The following is a 17,521-nucleotide window of genomic DNA, read 5'->3' as shown; positions in this document are numbered from 1 at the left end:
GGCCAGGTAGGGTAGGGCATTTCTGGCACAGAATGAAGAATCGTGTGCCGAGAACTCTCAGGAAAGCTCCGTGGTTGAATTCATAGTGAAACACATGGAAGCTGATGTTGAAAGGTGGGCAGTGCCCGCGCTGGGCAGACGGCACAGCAAGCGGTTCTAAAGCTGGGCAGACTGTATATGTCTCCGGTTTGGATTTTATGGTGTAGGTTACCAGGCAGTGAAGGGAATGAGCCCCACATGTTTAGCTTAGGAGACGTGCGTAATAATCAGCCTCATTAACAAGTTGTAGGGAAGGTTGGGGTTTGAGACTTGTCTTAGGACGGAAAACAAAAGGATTTGTCTCCTTACTCCTTGTAGTTCATCCTGAAGGGCAGTCAGTGCTGGAATGGCCTGCAAAAGCTAATGCAGAGGTCATGGAGGATGCTTACTGACTTGCTCCCTATGGCTAGCTCAGCCTGCTTTCTTATAGCACCCAGGGCTACCTGCCCAGGGGTACCACTGCCCACAGTTGTCTGGGCTCTCCCATAACAATCATTAATCAAAAAAAATTGTCTACAGGCTTGCATGTGGGCCAGTCTGGTGGGGGCAAGCATTTTCTTGATTGAGGTTCCCTCTTCCCAAATGACTCTGACTTGTACCAGGTTGACAGAAACTAGTCAGGACAAGACTTTTGTCCTTGAGATGTTTAATCAGTGAGGTGACTAGAAGGGCCCTTCTTTATGCCCTCGGTCTCAGCTGGAGCATTAGACTTCTCACTTGATGGTTAATAGTCGTGAAGGAGGAGATATGCTTTGGGGGTCAAGTGAGCCCAGCCAGGGAACACCTCAGAGTGAAAAGAGATGGAAGATGAAGTTGGGGGGACATTGACATAGAGCTTTAGGGTTCTTAAGTCATTCTTCCCCTCTCCCTTTTTTATTGAGAAAAGTCTGGTGTCTAGCCTAGGCTAGGTGACTTTGAACTGTTGACTCTCCCGCTTCTCCTTCCTCCTGTGTGCAGGGATTGCAGGCACACACCCCCACGCCCTGTTTTATTGTCTTAGTTCCTGATAAGAGCCTAAGCACTCTAGCACACCTGCCTGTACTCTCCTAAGACAGCTGTGTTCAGATTGTCTTTGGAGACTCCTCATACCAGTAGAATTGCTGGCTGTAGACCAGTTCACACTGGGACCAGAGTCTGCAGTTTGAGCAGATCCCTAAGTGATTACTGTGCACACTTAAGTACTGGCCTCTACTATGGGTCATCTTTACTGGTCACATAGCCCTTTATGGCTATTTAACTTTCCAAATCTCTTCAGAATGATAGACTATAGGTATGTAAACCTAAGTATAGGTGAATTGGTATTTTGCTACAGTGTGTAATCGTCCTTTTACAAAGTCCACTTCTTACATTATGTGGAGGATCAGGCATGTGCTCACTCAAAGGAGACCCAGTCCGTGCCTTTGGCTCATTCATGGATGATTCGGCGTAGCTGCCGGGTGCTGTCCTACTTGATGGAAAGCAAGATCGCGTTGCCTGCAGCATTCCAGCGTACTGTTTGCCTCCCAATGACACCTTAGGGAGAGAGGACATATCCCTGCTTGCTGCTCCCCCATGTGACACAGGTCTGATGGAAGTGTTGGCCATGTTTAGTGATATCTCACTCCATATCTGCTCAGCAGAAATTGGAGCTTTGTTACCCTCCCAATTGTTCACCTTTATTGAGAGTTTGTTTGTGGACTGACGTTCATGCATCTTTATTTTGAAAAGGGATGGAAAACAACGTGAAAAGTGCACCGAGAACGTAAGCTGGGGGCCAGCGCTCTTCATGTGAGCGCCCATCTGCTTTTAAAGTGACAACCAATCATCTCATTCAGGTTTCTGGAATGAACTGTCATTTTGTTTCCTCCCTGAGTGAGGTCTCAAATAGTAATGTTTCCTGAGGCTTTCTTTTTCAGTATCTGGTCATATCTGTAGCATGAAGTTCACTGTGAAACTTTTCCCCCATTGCATGTGTGTATTTGGACTTATACTCTATGATAGCTCTGAGGTCCCACATATTAAAGAAGAGTAGAATATGAAGCAAATTGAAAGCAGTGAGATTTCTACTTAGTTTGCATAACAGATATGAGATAAACACGCTGAAAAATCCCACATTTTAGCAACTTAAGCAAGTTGTGATTTTTCTAACTGTACAGCTCTGGGGAGAAGTTACCTTCTCAGAATGTTTGGCAAGAAGTCAGCCCTCTACAAATTATATGTGAGGGAACCGTTTGCTGCAGGGTCCCGTGAAATATTTAGACGCCTAAGATATAAACAGTGGGAATTAAAATTTATAGCCTTGAAAAGGAGCACGTGGTGCAGGGAGGAAGTGAGCCTCGGGAAGGAGGGGCCTCAGCACGATTGACTGTATGAATGCAGAGAATGGAGATGCCTACTCTTATGGGGTTTGTTTGGAAGAGCCGCTGTCTGCCTGGAGCACAAAGGGTAACTGTAGAGGTAGGAAAAAAGGCCCTGGCATACATCTAAACCAATGGCCGCGGTGTACGGGGCCGAGTGGGCTGAAAGCGTGGAGAGTGCTACACTGACACCATTGGAGAACAAGACAGACGTGGCTGTTGGCAAGCCAACTAAGCTAGACACTCCACTTACTAAAGCACAGAGCGAAAGTAAAAGGAGGAGCCCACATTCTGGTTGTTAAATATAGTAGAGGTTTGATGTCAGCTATTATGGGAGAGAAGTACGTTTTGTTCCCTGTAAACTCTTGAGTTTCCCTGTGCTATTATCCTATGATGGAACTCTTTCTTCTTGAGGGTTCCATGCGCAGGGAGAAGTAGATGTATCTGTAAGACACGATCACCTATCTAGTAGAGGACTTGCAATGCTCCAGCATACATGTTTATGAGAGACAATATGAGTGAGAACACAGTGCCCTATGACTGACTCTGTAGAGTCCACACTAGGCTCTGGAGAACTCTTCCAACACCCTCTCCCACCTAATACAATAATTTAGGGGAAGATTTTTAAAAATCTGAATGCCTCTCAGATGTCTATGAGATTTAACAAGGCCACAACTAAGACCCAACTATCCTTTAGATGACTTGGGAACTGTGAACGGTTCCCAGTGGACACCCAGCTTTGTAGATGTGTCAAGGGATGCTGTGGGCCTGGTGGTGGGGGTTAGCCCAGACTTTTAGTGCAAATGAGTGCTGAGTCTCATGTCTTCTGCGAGCCTTTCTTGATAATCTATGGGCCCAGATTTAAATGTCGGCATTTAGCATATATTAACCGCCTATATAGGAGAATATGTCCCCTGGATACCCATCTCTTTAGAAGGGGAGAGGTTTATTATAATCTAGTCCCTTTTCTGTTGATTATAATGCAGTCACTTTGCGCTCTCTCCAGTTCTGTTTTGAGTTCGCCACAGCACTCAGAATAATGGAGGGCTTAAGTGTGTGGTGGTTTGCTGGCCTGTTAACAGACTTGAAGATAAAACTACTAAAAAAAGATCTAACAAATGGTCTTTCTGGAAGGTGAGGGGCTGCTTTTGACCCTTTGAAATGTTAGGATTTCAGGGGTGGTCTTGTGGTTTGGGGTTCATAGCAGGTCGAGTGTGGTTGGCAGAGTGGCATTAGAAACACCTTCAGCGTGTCACAACTTCATACAGGTCCTCAATCCCTTATCTGCAGTTTCAGACTTTTGAGAGGAAAAGTCTGTGAACAGACATGGAAGTATTTCCAGCCTCCGTGTGTCACACTCAGCTTACATTTTCATGTATGTAGCTGCACAGGTGATTAACATTTGACTGTGGGCCCTATCCCAGCCCCCACAGGGAATTGTTCAGGGACGGTCCTGAGTATCACAGATCCAGAATGAGCAAAAGGCATTTGCAACCTGTTTGTACCCCTCAACTTCCTGCAAAGGTAAGCTTTAGTGGATACTATTCTGCTGAGACTACTATGGCAAGGCAAGAGGGCTGGGTACCTGCCCAAAGGTATTTATTTACTGCCCTACTGTACCGGAAGCCACCTGTCTGGAGGTATGAGCAGGACCCTGCCATGACTCTTTCCTTGCTTTTTGGCTGCAGGTGACAGTCGTAGATGCAGCCTCCCTGTCAACAGGATGTCTTCCTGTGCATCCCCTCTGTGGGTGTCAATCTCTCCTTTTCATAAGGACAAGGCCACATTGGGTACAAGTAAAAGCAAGCTGTTCTTCAGAACAGGATGACTCTTCCCCACCACAATTAGAGGAGTTTTCCTCCCTGGTTGGGTAATAGAATCTAAATTCGCCCAAGCAGTTCTGCCCTTTAGAACGTGCCCTCTTTAGGGATTTGACACCGTTGGGTATGGACCCTGCTTTGGCATCGAGTCCAGTGTCTTATGCCTGTTCAGCATACTCTCCCTCTTAACTGGGGGTTGACGTGAGCTCAGGAGCTTCCGTGCAAGACTGTAAAAGAACAACTCATCTGCAAATCCTTTTCCACACTGGATTAGCACAGTTCTGTCTTTCTCTGTGTGTCTCATGCTATTTTATTAATCAGGGACAGACAAGGTTACTTTACAAAAACAATGTATGTTAAACTAGCGAGCATGTATCACCGAGAGTTGGTTTTATGAAGTTTTGCTTGATGTGATCTGTTTTGTCTAACCAAGCAGGACGTGGATGAGCAGGTCTGATAACTGCACAACCCACTGACCTCCCATAACAACAAAAGGACTGAGGAGATCCTAGCTCACAATTTTCCTCCTCCTGTTTCCTTTAGGACAGAGTTCTTGGAGAACTCTGAACTGTTGCAAGGTGCTCCTAACTCTTCTGGCTTTAGACCCATCATTTGTTTTTTAACTAGGCAGGTCCTGACTTGCCCATACTAGACACACTTCGCTCCTGCTTCCACTCTGCTGAGATAAACACAAAGTGGTGGTGGCTGGTAAATTATAATTACAGTTAGTCCTTATAGTTGCCCTTTTGGTGACCCTAGTAAATGTATATAGCATCAGATGACAAGGGGAAGGCCACCCAGAGGCAGAGTCCCCAGTCTCCAGGAGACGTGAGGCTGCTCTATCTCCTGCTTCGTCTCCCACCCTCCATACATAGTGGAATGAGACCACAAAGCGGGAAAGATGGCGTTGTGATGGGTCCCAGAATGGTCTGCTCTTAGGAGTAAGCTGTCAGAAACATGTGCTGTGAGGTGATGTGAATTGGAAGATTGAGAATTGAGGTCCAAAGTCTGTAGGTTAATAAACCCTCTAAGTCAGTGGTTCTCAACCAAGGGGCACGGCCCCTTTTGGGGATTGAACAACCCTTCCATGGAGGTCGCCTAAAATCTGAAAACACAGACATTTACATTATGATTCATAACAGTAGCAAAATTACAGTTAAGAAGTAGCAACAAATAATTTTATGGTTGGGGGTCACCAAAACATGAAGAACTGTATTAAAGGGTCACAGCATCAGGAAGGTTGAGAACCAGTGCTCCAGGTGATTCTTGTGGCTGTCCCATGTGAGGCCCCTTGCTTCAGGAATTCCTCATCAGCCAGATTTCCTCAACCATTTCAACTGCTGCTAGTTCATGTAGAATCTGCATTGCCACTTTGTGTCTTCTAAATGTGTGCACGCGTGTGTGTGCATGTGTGTGTATGCACGTGTGCATGCGTGTGCGTGTGTGAGTCTGTGTGTGTGTCTGTGTGTAGTAGAGGACCCGTGGACATCCAAAACTGCAAGCCCTCATCATGAACTTGGGAGTAGATGGTTTTGAGAAAGACTTGTGGTAGAAGACAGAATGTGAGGGGAACAAGAGATTCCTTCTGTGGAAAAATCTAATGTCACTGATGTCTTCATTTTCTTTAGAATTCATATTCTCTGTGACACAAGATTTCTCATGTGACAGTTTTGCACGTGGGCCATACAGGTTGCCTTCTGTTTCCTGGTTAGTCAACGCCAGCAAACTTCCTATTTTCGAGTAAAAAAATATTGCTCAAATCGAAAGATTGTACTGGTTTTCAAAGAACTTCTTAGAGGTAGTAATTTAGCAGTTAGAGATAATAGAAATGCTAGGACCCTATCTTAGGCTTCTCTGGCTTCCAGGGGACTGCCGGGAAAGAACATGGCTGTCCTCTCTGATGGGAGCTCGTGTGTGATGTCACCTTCTCATGGCAGGACAGCTTCTGCAGCACGTACTGCAGAGGGAACATTAAGAGCCAGTTCCTCTGCAGCGCTTGAGGAGCAAGCACCGCAAGGGACTTTTATCTTCGCAGAACCATTTCTATTCTTGGAAACCTATTTCCTTTTTTGTATCTCTGAATGGATTATTTCTTCATCTCACTTACATTAGGCAGTAGGTTTGTCTAAAGTCTCTTAGACGACCTCTCAGAATGTTGTCATGTTGTTAGTGAGGATGCTCAGACACTCCAGTGAGATATATATATATAGTTTTCAAGACAGGGTTTCTCTGTTTAACAGCCCTGGCTGTCCTGGAACTAGCTCTGTAGGCAGCCTAACCTTTAACTCACAGAGATCCACCTGCCTCTGCCTCACCAGTGCTGGGATTAAAGGCATGTGCGCCCATGCCCGGCTCCAGAGTTATATTTTTGATTTATAAATTTATCCTTTCAAAGTCTTGTCTAATCAGTTTGGAAGTTTTACGTTTTCTCTGACAGGTTAACAGGTGTTAATTGCTCCCACTCTCAATTTTGTGTGGAAGCAGTACTTTTACTCTCTTTACGGAGTCTATTTTTGGAGCCCCCTAAAGAGATAATAGAGGCAGTGCTGTGTGTTGACATGGTAATTACTCAGGAGCGTGAGACCCACAGACAGATGCTGTCCCATGATGGAGCCTGCTGCCCTGACACTTTAACAGACACTAAGAAGTGGGCCTTTTTTGTACTCAACATGTTTGCATACCTTTCTCAAAGGTTCTTTCAGACTTTTTGTTCTGTTTTTGTTTGTTTGTGGTTGTCGTTGTTTGGTTTTTGAGACAGCATCACTCTATGTAGTCCTAGCTGTCCTGGAACTTGCTATGTAGATCAGGCTGGCCTTCGCCTTTGTAGTGCTGGCATTGAAGCTGTGCACTACCATCCCCACTTAGACTTTACTATTTGATCTTAATAATGTGACTACCTTATTCCCTTGATACACTCATGGTGCATTTTGTGTGTGTGTGTGTGTGTGTGTGTGTGTGTGTGCAGGTTGGGGGGATGGTTTCTCCATAAGTTAGTGGAGGGCATCAGATCCCCTAGAACTGAAGTTACAGGCAGTTATGAGCAGTCTGACTTGAGTACTGAGAACCAAACTCAGTCCTCCGGAAGAGCATTGAGCTATCTCTCCTGTCCCTTCCCTCATCCCCACCTCCCACCCCCCACACACATAGTGTTTTTAACTTTAAATTTTCTAGTTGCTGCCATCTAGGTGAAGGGACCACATGCAAATTGACCGCACGTTTGTATTCCTGGATAGTGCCGCTGCATGACACTTAGAAAACAGTGCAGCAGGATGACACTCTTTATAGCTGGATGTGTTCCTGCAGTAGTTTGTCTCCTTCCGCAGTGGTGGTATTAGAGAGCGTTTCAATCTTAAAACAAAGAACAAGTGACTGTCAACCTTGTTATCGGTATAATTCTAATGGCTATAAAGAGTATTTGTGAATGCGTGTGTATGTAGCACATTGTATTTAATATAAGTGTGTGTATATGCACTGCCTATAATTGTCTCCAGCTTTTTAAAATCTTTTTGGTTTTCTTTGTTTCAAAGATTTATTTTTACTTTACATGCATACGTGTGTTGCATTCATGTCTGTGCCCCACGTGTGTGCAATGCCCGCAGAAGTCAGAGGACAGCATCAAATCCTCTGGAACTGGAGTTACAGATAATTGTAACCCAGTCTTCTCCAAGAAGCCGTGTTTTAATCTTTGGCTTTTTGGGGTGCTGTAGGAGATAGAATTGCACCCTCAGATGTGTACTGGGCAAAATGTGGGTTTGGGAAGTAGAACAAAGTTCAGAATCTTGCCCCCCCTTTCTTCTCTTCATCCATGGATTAGGCATGCTAGAATCATGCTTTTTGAAAGTGGGAGGATTAGTGATGGTGTGTGCCTCTGCATACTCACGCGTGCGTTTGTGTTTGTAACTTTTTCCTGTGGACTCAGTATGTATGTGTGTGCTTGTATGTGAGTATCTCGTTCACTCTGGCTTCTAGGAAGGAGACAGCATCTGCTTCTGCTTACCTTGACTCCCTTCCTCCACCTTGGTGTCCACCACAGCCTTTTGTACATACTGGACATTCAGAGTCTCTTTGGAATAATCTCCAAAAACATCTAAGCTTCTGGCTCTGTGGCCTCATGATTAGTTTTCTCTCTTTAACTCCATTCATGTATTGGAAACATTCTTAGCAACAACAGCAAAATGAAATTCTACTTACAGAAGAATGCTGGTAGAGGTGGCCACAGCACTCCCATTTCCTTTGACAGAGAGGTGCATATTCCAGCAACACCCAGGGGCAGTTTTCTCTTTCAGCTGCGTTCCTGGACAGTGTTGACTGTGCAGAAGACAAACAGGTATCGGTCTTGAGTGAGTTGCCCCCTAACGAGCTCTCCTACCACTGATATTCTCTCAAGCCACCTGATGTCCCGACAAGTGGAATGAGGAGTGTCTGTGCCTTTGATAGATAGCCACATGTGCAGGGGGCTTCTCGTGCTCAGGAGTTTCCATGACCCAGGTGTGGGACCCCAAGTGACTGATTGCAAGTGGCAAGATTGCTTATAGGGAGGGAGACAGTCTCAGCCAGGGATTCCCAGACGGTGACTTAGAAGGGTCTTTAATGCACTAAATCACTACTTTCTCCAAACAACACAGTTGTGCCCAAAGTTTTGTTTCAAAGGGTGTATTGAGGGTAGCGTCACAGTTTATGCCCAAGACGTAAAGTTTTCGCATCCCTTTACATCTGCTTCGGAACAACGTGGGAATGAATGTGACTGTAATCTAATCCACTCTTCTCATACTTGTTAAAATCACGTATAAGAGTCACGTACTGCCTGTATTAGCGACAGTGACAAATTTCAATATATACCTCACCTCTGTTTGTTCAGACCCGAGGGCTGGCATGTGTACAGCATTCTTTAAAAGTCCCTCATGGTCGTGCATTTAAGGTCGTTTTCTAGGTTTAAAAGCAATGTGAGGGGCTGTTTGGACATTGAGGTCTCTGGTCACTGGCATATATCTGAGCTGAACCATATGTGCAGCTGTAATTGGCGTTGTCACGACATTTTTTGCACTTGTAAAAGTAATACTTGTTCACAACAGAAAATTTGGGGAAACAGCAAACAACAAAAACAGCCATAAGGAAAGAGATAAATATAAATCACATGCCTAGTATCTAAAGCATATGATTTTTGACATTTTTGTTAGTTTTTTTCTCAGTTACTTGTATATTTTATAAATTTAAGGCACATTTTTAGATCATGCTTAATCCTTAATGTTATATGTCATATTTTTTTATTTTAAAATATCTTTGAAAATATGATTTTAATTGCTTATAATCTGGTTCCCTGGTTATAGCATAATTTATTTGTTTCCCTAATTGGGTAGAGTGGGCTTCTAATATTTTCTTATTCTATGTGAAGCTTTGATGAGCATGTGGGGTATCTGACATCTCAGTGCCCGTGGGGTCAGTCACCAGGGGTAAATAGGAGTCAAAGGGCATCCATCAGCTCTTCGGATGCCCTGGCTACTCCTGCCATGCTCTTATCCAGGGAACTTGCAATAACTTGTCCTTCTGGAGGCAGAGCGTTGAAATGTTTCCATCTAACAATGTGTTAACTTTCTTCAGGCTTACATAATCTGTTATAAAAGCTTGAGTTGTTGCATGCGTTTGTGGGTTTTATTTATTGTCACACTTTCTAGGTATTTCCCCTTACTCTGAAGTGTTTCTATAAGTGTGATTTCTTTATTGAGGCTCTAAATAAGTGTATAACCCTGAGAGTAGATGTGGGAAAGAACAAGAAAGGGGCTTTTCGGTGACGCCATCTGGGATGGGTAAGTCATAGTGTGCCAGGCAGTCAAAGTAAACATGGCATGCCGTGTGCTGTAGTCATTAGGCCTGTGTGCTGTGTTGGTAGGGAACAAAGTCATACTTTTCCTACAAGTGTCCACTGCGGCATCCACAACCTTCCTTTCCCAAAGAGGAATGATAACTTCCTTCAGAGTATGGACCATTTTCAAGTTTCTGATGTTCAGCCTCGGTAGGAGAGACCTGTCTTCCACTCTGGATGTAATTTGCCTTGAATATGTGGCCCGTTAAAGTCAGCCCCTGCCTGCCCTGCCCCCTGGAAAATATGTGGTTCTCAGTCAGGATTATTTATTCTAATAAAAACAAGTAAATACAGGTAGGAAAGAATGCGGCTTGCCGCGAGTGAGTGGAGCTGGTCAGGTAATACCCCACCAGCGACGTGCTATGACTCAAGGTCCTTGTCCAGAGTGTCCTGGAGGATTGAGTAACAGGGAAAACCAGACAGGCCAATGTCCACCTCTCCGTGAAGAGTGATGTCATGAACAGGATCTTTGCCTCTGGCGATGTGGGGAAGGGGTGTTGGAAAATGAGACCCCAAGAATGATTCGCATCTCTTAATTATTTAAATCCAGTTGAGGTCTGTACAGATCCAGAGGCCCTCTCCTTGACACTATCAACAACACATAGGCTCAAGAGCTGGTCTCTCGTAGTGTAGAGGCCCAGAATTCCCAGCGCTCGGATCCATGTTGAGCTTGGGGAAGATGGCTGTTGAAAAAGCCCTTTCTCTGGGAAGTTTGAAAAAATCAGAATGGACTGCGAGCAAGGTCTCTGATATGCACTCTCATGAGTGAACAGGTCTACTTTTCAGTGACATTTGACAGTTCCTGGTGGCTCTGCTTTCTGTTTCAGCATCCCTGTCTGCTAGCATTGATTTTTTGTAGCCCCTTGTGTGACTCACATCTGTAAAGTGATTTTTACCTTCTTTTGTACACGAATGATATCCAAGCAGGTGGAGCAGGGACAGGGCCTGCGGAGTCTGGGGCTTACTCCTCACGTGGCATGGAATACACTCACAGTCAATAGGAGATGGCTTGAATTCTAGCACCAATTTCTTGGCTCCTTAAAAGGGGCTAAAAGGAGGGAGGTTATAGTTGGCTTTTTGTCAGTGAAATAGAAAGCTTCTCCTGGGGAAGGAATGTTTAACTAGATCAGCCCACTGTTTCAAAGATGTGCAGACTCTCACTCCTTTTCCAGGGGCCTACAATTTGTGGCCTGAGCTTCTTACAGATTTCTGTTAATGCTAGCCCTGAGCTGTGCTTAGTCACCAGAGCTGTAAACTAGGAACCAGGACTGGGCTGATTTGAATACGATGGCTACTGTGAGCATCTTACCCAGGTGCCTGTGGGAATGAATAACAAGGAAGCGTGGAATACCTATCAAGTTGTGGTTGGCACACCCAGTGCAAAGTATGTGGCAAATCAGCATCAACCCGGTCAACAATCAGCACACGTGGGAAATAGAAGCATCCAGAAAACCCCAAATCTCTCCTAAGAGAGCAGCTGTTGCGTCAGGGGCATATGTACTGTTGGGCACTGTGCTGACCAGTAGTGATGTTCAGTCTATTGCACTGTGAGTTAGGAATCGCCATCCTACCTCATTCGTGAGTAGCCCGACGTTGAGCGTGGTTAAGCCCCAGCAGAATGGGAAGGGCTGCCCCAAAGTCAACTAGACTAGTTATTGTTTTCCCCAGCCCTGGACTTGTACCACACTGACCTTTAGCCTGCTCCAGCCCCTTGGCCTTTGGCTCCCTTAAGGCTGAATCGTGCACCCGGAAGTTCCTCGGTCAATATTTCATAGGGTCTGTCGTATCTCGAGCACTTCAGTCAGTACGCGCACAGGCATTCCTTCCTCATTGCAGCTGGAAGACACTGTCCCAAGATCAGAGACCCCACCCACCAGTCAGGGAAGATAACCCAAGGTGAATAAATCACCAGGGGAAGAACAGCTGTTCTATTAAGGTGAGGCTTAGCTGCGTCCTGGTTGTGGTTAGTTACATAGTAGCCAACTGTAATGGCAGAGGGATGTAAAATCTGAAAACACAGCAGTTTATGGTATTCTGTGGAGTGTGTGGGGTTACCTGTGAGAGTTTGCACTCCCTCATCCACTACACCAGAAGCCTGTTCTCAAGACTGAGTGCAGGCATCAGGAGCTTTCAAAGCAGTAGACCGGTGGCTAGACAAGAAAGGAAATAAAGTCTCCTGCTGGAAAATGTTCTTTTCAGATACCACTTAGAACACTGGTTTTCCAAGTGTGGTTCCTGCACCAGGTAACTCTGCAGCTGGGAATTTTCTAGAAATGTAACTTGTGGGTTCTCTCTTCAGGCTGAGTTTGGCTTCAGCCATGGGGTCCAGCAATCCCTCTCAGAGTCTGATAGACTAAGACTAAGGAACAGTACTGACCAAAAAGGCAAATTTGACCCACGCTGCAGATCAGAGACCTCCAAGGGAAGGTGTTTTTGGGGCCCTGTGCAGGGGGTGGGTGCTGGCTCTTGGCGGCTGTCTTTCTGATGCTGTGTCTTGGTAAAAAGTGGATTTATCTAATTAAATGTTCCTTCTCCAAGGCAAGCTTTCTATTTATGAACAAAGGTAAGATTGGCAAATAACTTTTTCTGTATACTAATATTTTACAGACCTTTGGTTTTGTGTGTGTAGGGAGTAGAAGGTGTATGTGTGAGTGAATGTGGGCGGGTTTGTGGATTCAATTACCCCCTTCAGGTGCGTATAGGGACCAGAGGATCACATTGTCTTCCTCAATTGCTTCTTGCTTTTTTATTATTAGTATTATGATATAATACTATTAATAGTATTAATAATACATACTGTTATTATCAGGAGGATGCGGATGATGATTTGGTTATGCTGGCTGGCCAGTGAGCTGAGAAAGGCCTATCTCTGCCACCCGGATGTGCCTCCACACTCAACTTTTACTGGGTTCTAGGGATCTGAATTCAGGCCCTCGTGCTTGCACAGCAAGCGCTTCACCCACTGAAGCATCTCCCGGCCTGTGTTTTATGTACTGTCTCTCTTGACTATATTCTTCCTGCAAGCCTTTTATGAAGGGTTTATGACATACCCTTGTTGTTGAAGATACCATATAGAATTAATGTACTCTCAGCATTTTGAAGCATTTTCTGTAATCTTTGAGAATACTTTGGAATTTGTAAAATAAGGTTTAATTGCTGTTGGGATAGCCACTTAAGGATAACTCTTTCTGTTGTGTGTGTTGTGGGGGTGTCATCTCTAAGATGGTCTCTCTTTCCATCCTCAGGCCTCAAACTTCTTATAAGTTCTAGGGTTTGGTTAGTATATCACTCTGGCCAACTGAATAACATATATCTCAGTTTGGCTTGAAACTGGCACAGTAGAGTGATAGAAATAAATTAGCAGGTATAGGTAATTAGATAAGTAAAACCAGAAAGGTGAATATGTAAGAAACCTTTTGTGTTTTCTGGATTCTGGAGAGTAACAGATAAGAAATCCCTGCATACAGGTTATTTTTCCATGGTGTGTGTGTGTGTGTGTGTGTGTGTGTGTGTGTGATGTGGAGCCATTTGTGTGGAGATAAAAAGATAACCTTGTGGAGTCATCTCTCTCCTTCCACTTTTATGTGGGTACCAGGAATTGAACTTGGGTCCTTTAGACTTACAAGGCAGGTTCTTTACCAGCTGAGCTATCTGACTGTCCCCACCCCAATTTTTCAAGAATGAAAACCTGGGTAACTTGGGGCATTTGGGTTAGAAACACTAGAGAATCTGAGTGGGTTGGCACTCTAAGTAGGTGGTCTACATTAGTTTACACTTTTCAATACTTCCCTTGCTGGAGGATGCGGCTTCTCAAGGTAAAGACTGAAATATGTGCAAGGACTTGTAGTCAGAAAACGGAAAATTTAATTTAGATTTTTTTTCCAGTATCTGTCTTTGGATAACCATTGAATTTCCTAGGCTCCAATGTTTAGTTCTGAAATGTTGGTTTATTTTATCTCTCATGGTTTGGGTGAATAATTATAGTTTTATCTCCACTAGAAGAAAAATAATTTACCCACATGATAGAAATGAGAATATAAATGGGTTGTAAACTTACGTTTTCTTGATATGTGTTTATTTGTGGAAGCAAATAAACTAATAATCTCTCTGAAAATAATAATAATATTATTATTACATTAATCCTAATAATCGGTCCAAAAATCTGTCAAAAGTCTGAAAGTGATGACAGCTTTAATTATTTTGAGTTGATTATTGGAAAGATCATCTTTAAAGTTAGAACACTGCTTTTTTGTGTGTTTCTGTGTTATTTAATTTGGCCTATTTGGCAGGAACATTTATCAAAATATGCTGCTTAGTGTATGGATTTAAATATTAGCTGGGGCATTACCTGGTGTTTACAGTTTCATTCCATTTTGCTGCTTTTGTTTGCTTGTTTGTTTTTAATGAAAAAAGTATAGTACCATTAAACCTGAGCTATTTCCTTGCAGTGACCCATATGTGAAGCTGTCATTGTATGTAGCGGATGAGAATAGAGAACTTGCTTTGGTTCAAACAAAGACAATTAAAAAGGTAGGTTGGCAAACTTTTATGAAATTCATATAAGTCATAATTTAACCCAATTACATTTTGTATTTTGGCTCTGTAGAAATTTATGTTTTAAAAATAAGATAGCAATATTTTTATTTTAAGTGACTCTAATATTACGTCTAAAAATCGCCCATTGTCCAAAACTTTTCCATGTTTTACCTGAGTTAGCTCTATAAAGTTTTTTTTTCCTTACAACACATATAACCAAACAAATTATTCTGCTTAACTTAATAGTTTTCATAAAGTTTATTTAATGAAATGGATGGTGGACTTGGCAGGCAAAAGAGGAATGGTTTGATTTGTGAAATAACTGGTTCTTGAGGAAGCAGAAATACACAGGATGTGTTAATAGTAAAATTATACATGTGTGTGTCTTTTCCTGTTGTGTGTGTGTGTTGTGCATATTCATGTGGAAGGAGAAATAAGCATGTATGTGCGGAGGCCAGAGGCAAATATCAAGTGTCTTGCTTAATCATTCATCCCCTCTATTTTGAGGCAGGGTCTGTCACTACACCAGAATTCTCTGGCTTGAGTAGATAAGCAGGCCAGCAAGTCCCAGGATCCCCTACCTGCTATCTCTGCCACACTGGGTGTTGGCATGACAGGTGCTGTGAACTGCTCTGCCCACTGCTTACATGGGTGCTGGGACTCCCACTTAGCCCTGCACACTTTCACAGCGAGCATCTTACTGACTGAGATCCCTGCATAATAATAATGATAATGATAATAATAATAATGTCTAAATTCACTCACCGCTACGTTTTTGTTTATATATAAAAAATATAGGGATACTTCATCTGTATATCTTGGGCAAGGATGGGGATGGGGCTTTGTTAAATTTTCATGTTTTCTACCAAGAATACTATATTTGTGTTTTGGAGTTGTTTGAGTTATTATTATCCTCCCCTACACACACACACACACACACACACACACACACACACACATATCGTTTTCTATGAAATGTTTTCTGATTCCATGATGGTTTTAAAAAGATTGTATCTTTCCTGCTGCTATGGAGACACTTAAGATCTACGGCACAATCAGGTCATTTTATGTAGGAAACAGTGTCCTTCACCTGGCATTGAAAACCAGCAGTGAAACCTGTTTGCAAACAAGCCAGTGTAGAGATTAGTGGGAGGCCGCCTATGAGGAGGGAGGCCATTGTTCCCAGTGTTAGGCACTGGCACTTGTTCTGTTCCGATTGAAGCTGGGGTCTCTAGTCAGAACTGCAGTCAGGGGCCTGGTCCCCTGCTGGGCTAGAGCCAAGAACCCATGCCAGTGACTACGGTATTACAATGTCTTTCATTCGGAGTGACAGCCCTGCTTCTCCCTCCCTTTGCCAGCTGGAGGGAGTGTCTCCATTCTCGCGGCCCGGTTCCTGGTTAGTATTGCTGTGTTGTGCTGTGTGGTGCTGGACTGTGCGGTGCTTGTGGGAGAGCTCACGCTTCCTCTACCTGTGTCCCTGCTCCTTTTGCTTTGTGGTTTCCTTTTGTCCCTGGCCTGCCTGGCAACACCATCTGTTTCGTTCCATGTAGCTGTCTTCCAGTTCTAAAGGGGAGCATTCGCCACCCCCAGTTCCATCTCAGTTCTGTTCATACCTCCAAAGTGTGGTCATTCAGGGTGGGGGTTCTCTGGAGTTGGGGGTTGTTATTTTTTAATCGATGTCAATTGATCATTGCCACAGTGCTGTTCTGCATGTGTGGTTTAGTAAGCTGGGTATTTCTCTCTCCCCTGTTAAAAGGTAAATATGTTGGCGAACAACTTTTCATTTTCAGAATTTTATAGGTTGTTTTTACAGGTTGTGTTTCTGACTTTTATGCCTGTACAAATCTGTGTTGTATGAGTGATGTGTGTTGGTTGTGTGTGATGTATATATATGTGTTCCTTCATAGAAAGTACTTCATGTTAAATTAGAAGACTGTTTAGTTCAAGCTCAACACCAGAATATCGTTGCTGTGTTCTTGCAGGATACGTAGTTAAGGTGAATGATATGTGAATGAAGGGGATCAAAGGATATCTTTTAAATGATTGCTTTAGGGAAAAGAAAAAAATACAGTTTTCTTTATAGTGTGTGTGCATGTGTTAAAATCTCCTCAATATTGTTCTCTGTGAAAATATTCTTTAAATATCGACGATGATGTAAGTAATGAGAACCTTCAGCCTCTCCTCTGTCAACACACACTTGTAGCAGGTAGAGGGGAATCAACAAAGTGTACGTCCTTCTTGACAGAGTAAATCCTTTTTAATGTCATTCTCTAAAGGGGACTTTTGTTTCTCGTGGCTCTTTGTCGGTAAGTCCCAGCATTTTTCCTTCGGGTGAGCTCGTGCAATTTATGGTTTCATAGTCATGAGTCATGACTTTCATAAATATAGTCTCTCCTCCATCCAATTTGGGTTTATAGAATAGTCTCAGATAATTGACTAAATGTTGCTTTTATTGCCATTTTGAAAATCGCTTTTATGAGGAAATTGTTTGCACAAATATGAAAAGCTTGTGTTGTATTAGTAACAGCTCCAGCACAGCTGAAGATCACAGAATTCTCTCTCTTCCAGACGCTGAACCCGAAGTGGAACGAAGAGTTTTATTTTAGAGTAAGTTTTTCTTTCATTTTGTAGTAATATTATTCATACCTAGATTGATATATCAAAATAGACTCATGGAAAGAAAACTAGATAGCATTTTAAAAGTAAGAAATTTCTCTTAAGACAGGAAATGTTTGGGTTCGGTAGACTCAGGATATGTCCCAAATTTTGAAAATCTGTGAAGGTTTCATTTGTAGAGGAGAGATAGAAAAGGTTGTCAAGATATCATGTTCTGTTTTTCAGATAAAACTTTTCTTTAAATATAATATTTAAATATAAAAATCAGACTTTGGAGTCCGGTTAATTCCAGTTCTGAGCTTGTTTGTTTTGCA

At 43.3% G+C, this 17,521-nt stretch overlaps 1 protein-coding gene across 7 annotated transcripts in view; it reads left to right on the top strand.

Moving 5' to 3' along the window:
* Positions 1–17,521, top strand: part of Nedd4l (NEDD4 like E3 ubiquitin protein ligase) — a 320,155-nt gene that overhangs the window by 165,782 nt on the left and 136,852 nt on the right. For 5 of the 7 annotated variants that reach the window (XM_041639326.1, XM_041639327.1, XM_041639328.1 and 2 more), the window contains 2 exons: positions 14,504–14,585; positions 17,160–17,198. In XM_041639326.1, coding sequence (XP_041495260.1) covers positions 14,504–14,585; positions 17,160–17,198 — 121 coding nt within the window. Of the gene's footprint in view, positions 1–12,187; positions 12,300–14,503; positions 14,586–16,330; positions 16,348–17,159; positions 17,199–17,521 lie in introns of those variants that run through there. The other 2 variants (XM_041639332.1, XM_041639333.1) reach the window with 2 other exon arrangements.

Source organism: Microtus oregoni, unplaced genomic scaffold, assembly GCF_018167655.1.
Source record: "Microtus oregoni isolate MIOR12 unplaced genomic scaffold, Mior012 000057F_ref0000458, whole genome shotgun sequence".
Classification (NCBI taxonomy): domain Eukaryota; kingdom Metazoa; phylum Chordata; class Mammalia; order Rodentia; family Cricetidae; genus Microtus; species Microtus oregoni.
This window is presented reverse-complemented; position numbering and strand designations above follow the sequence as displayed.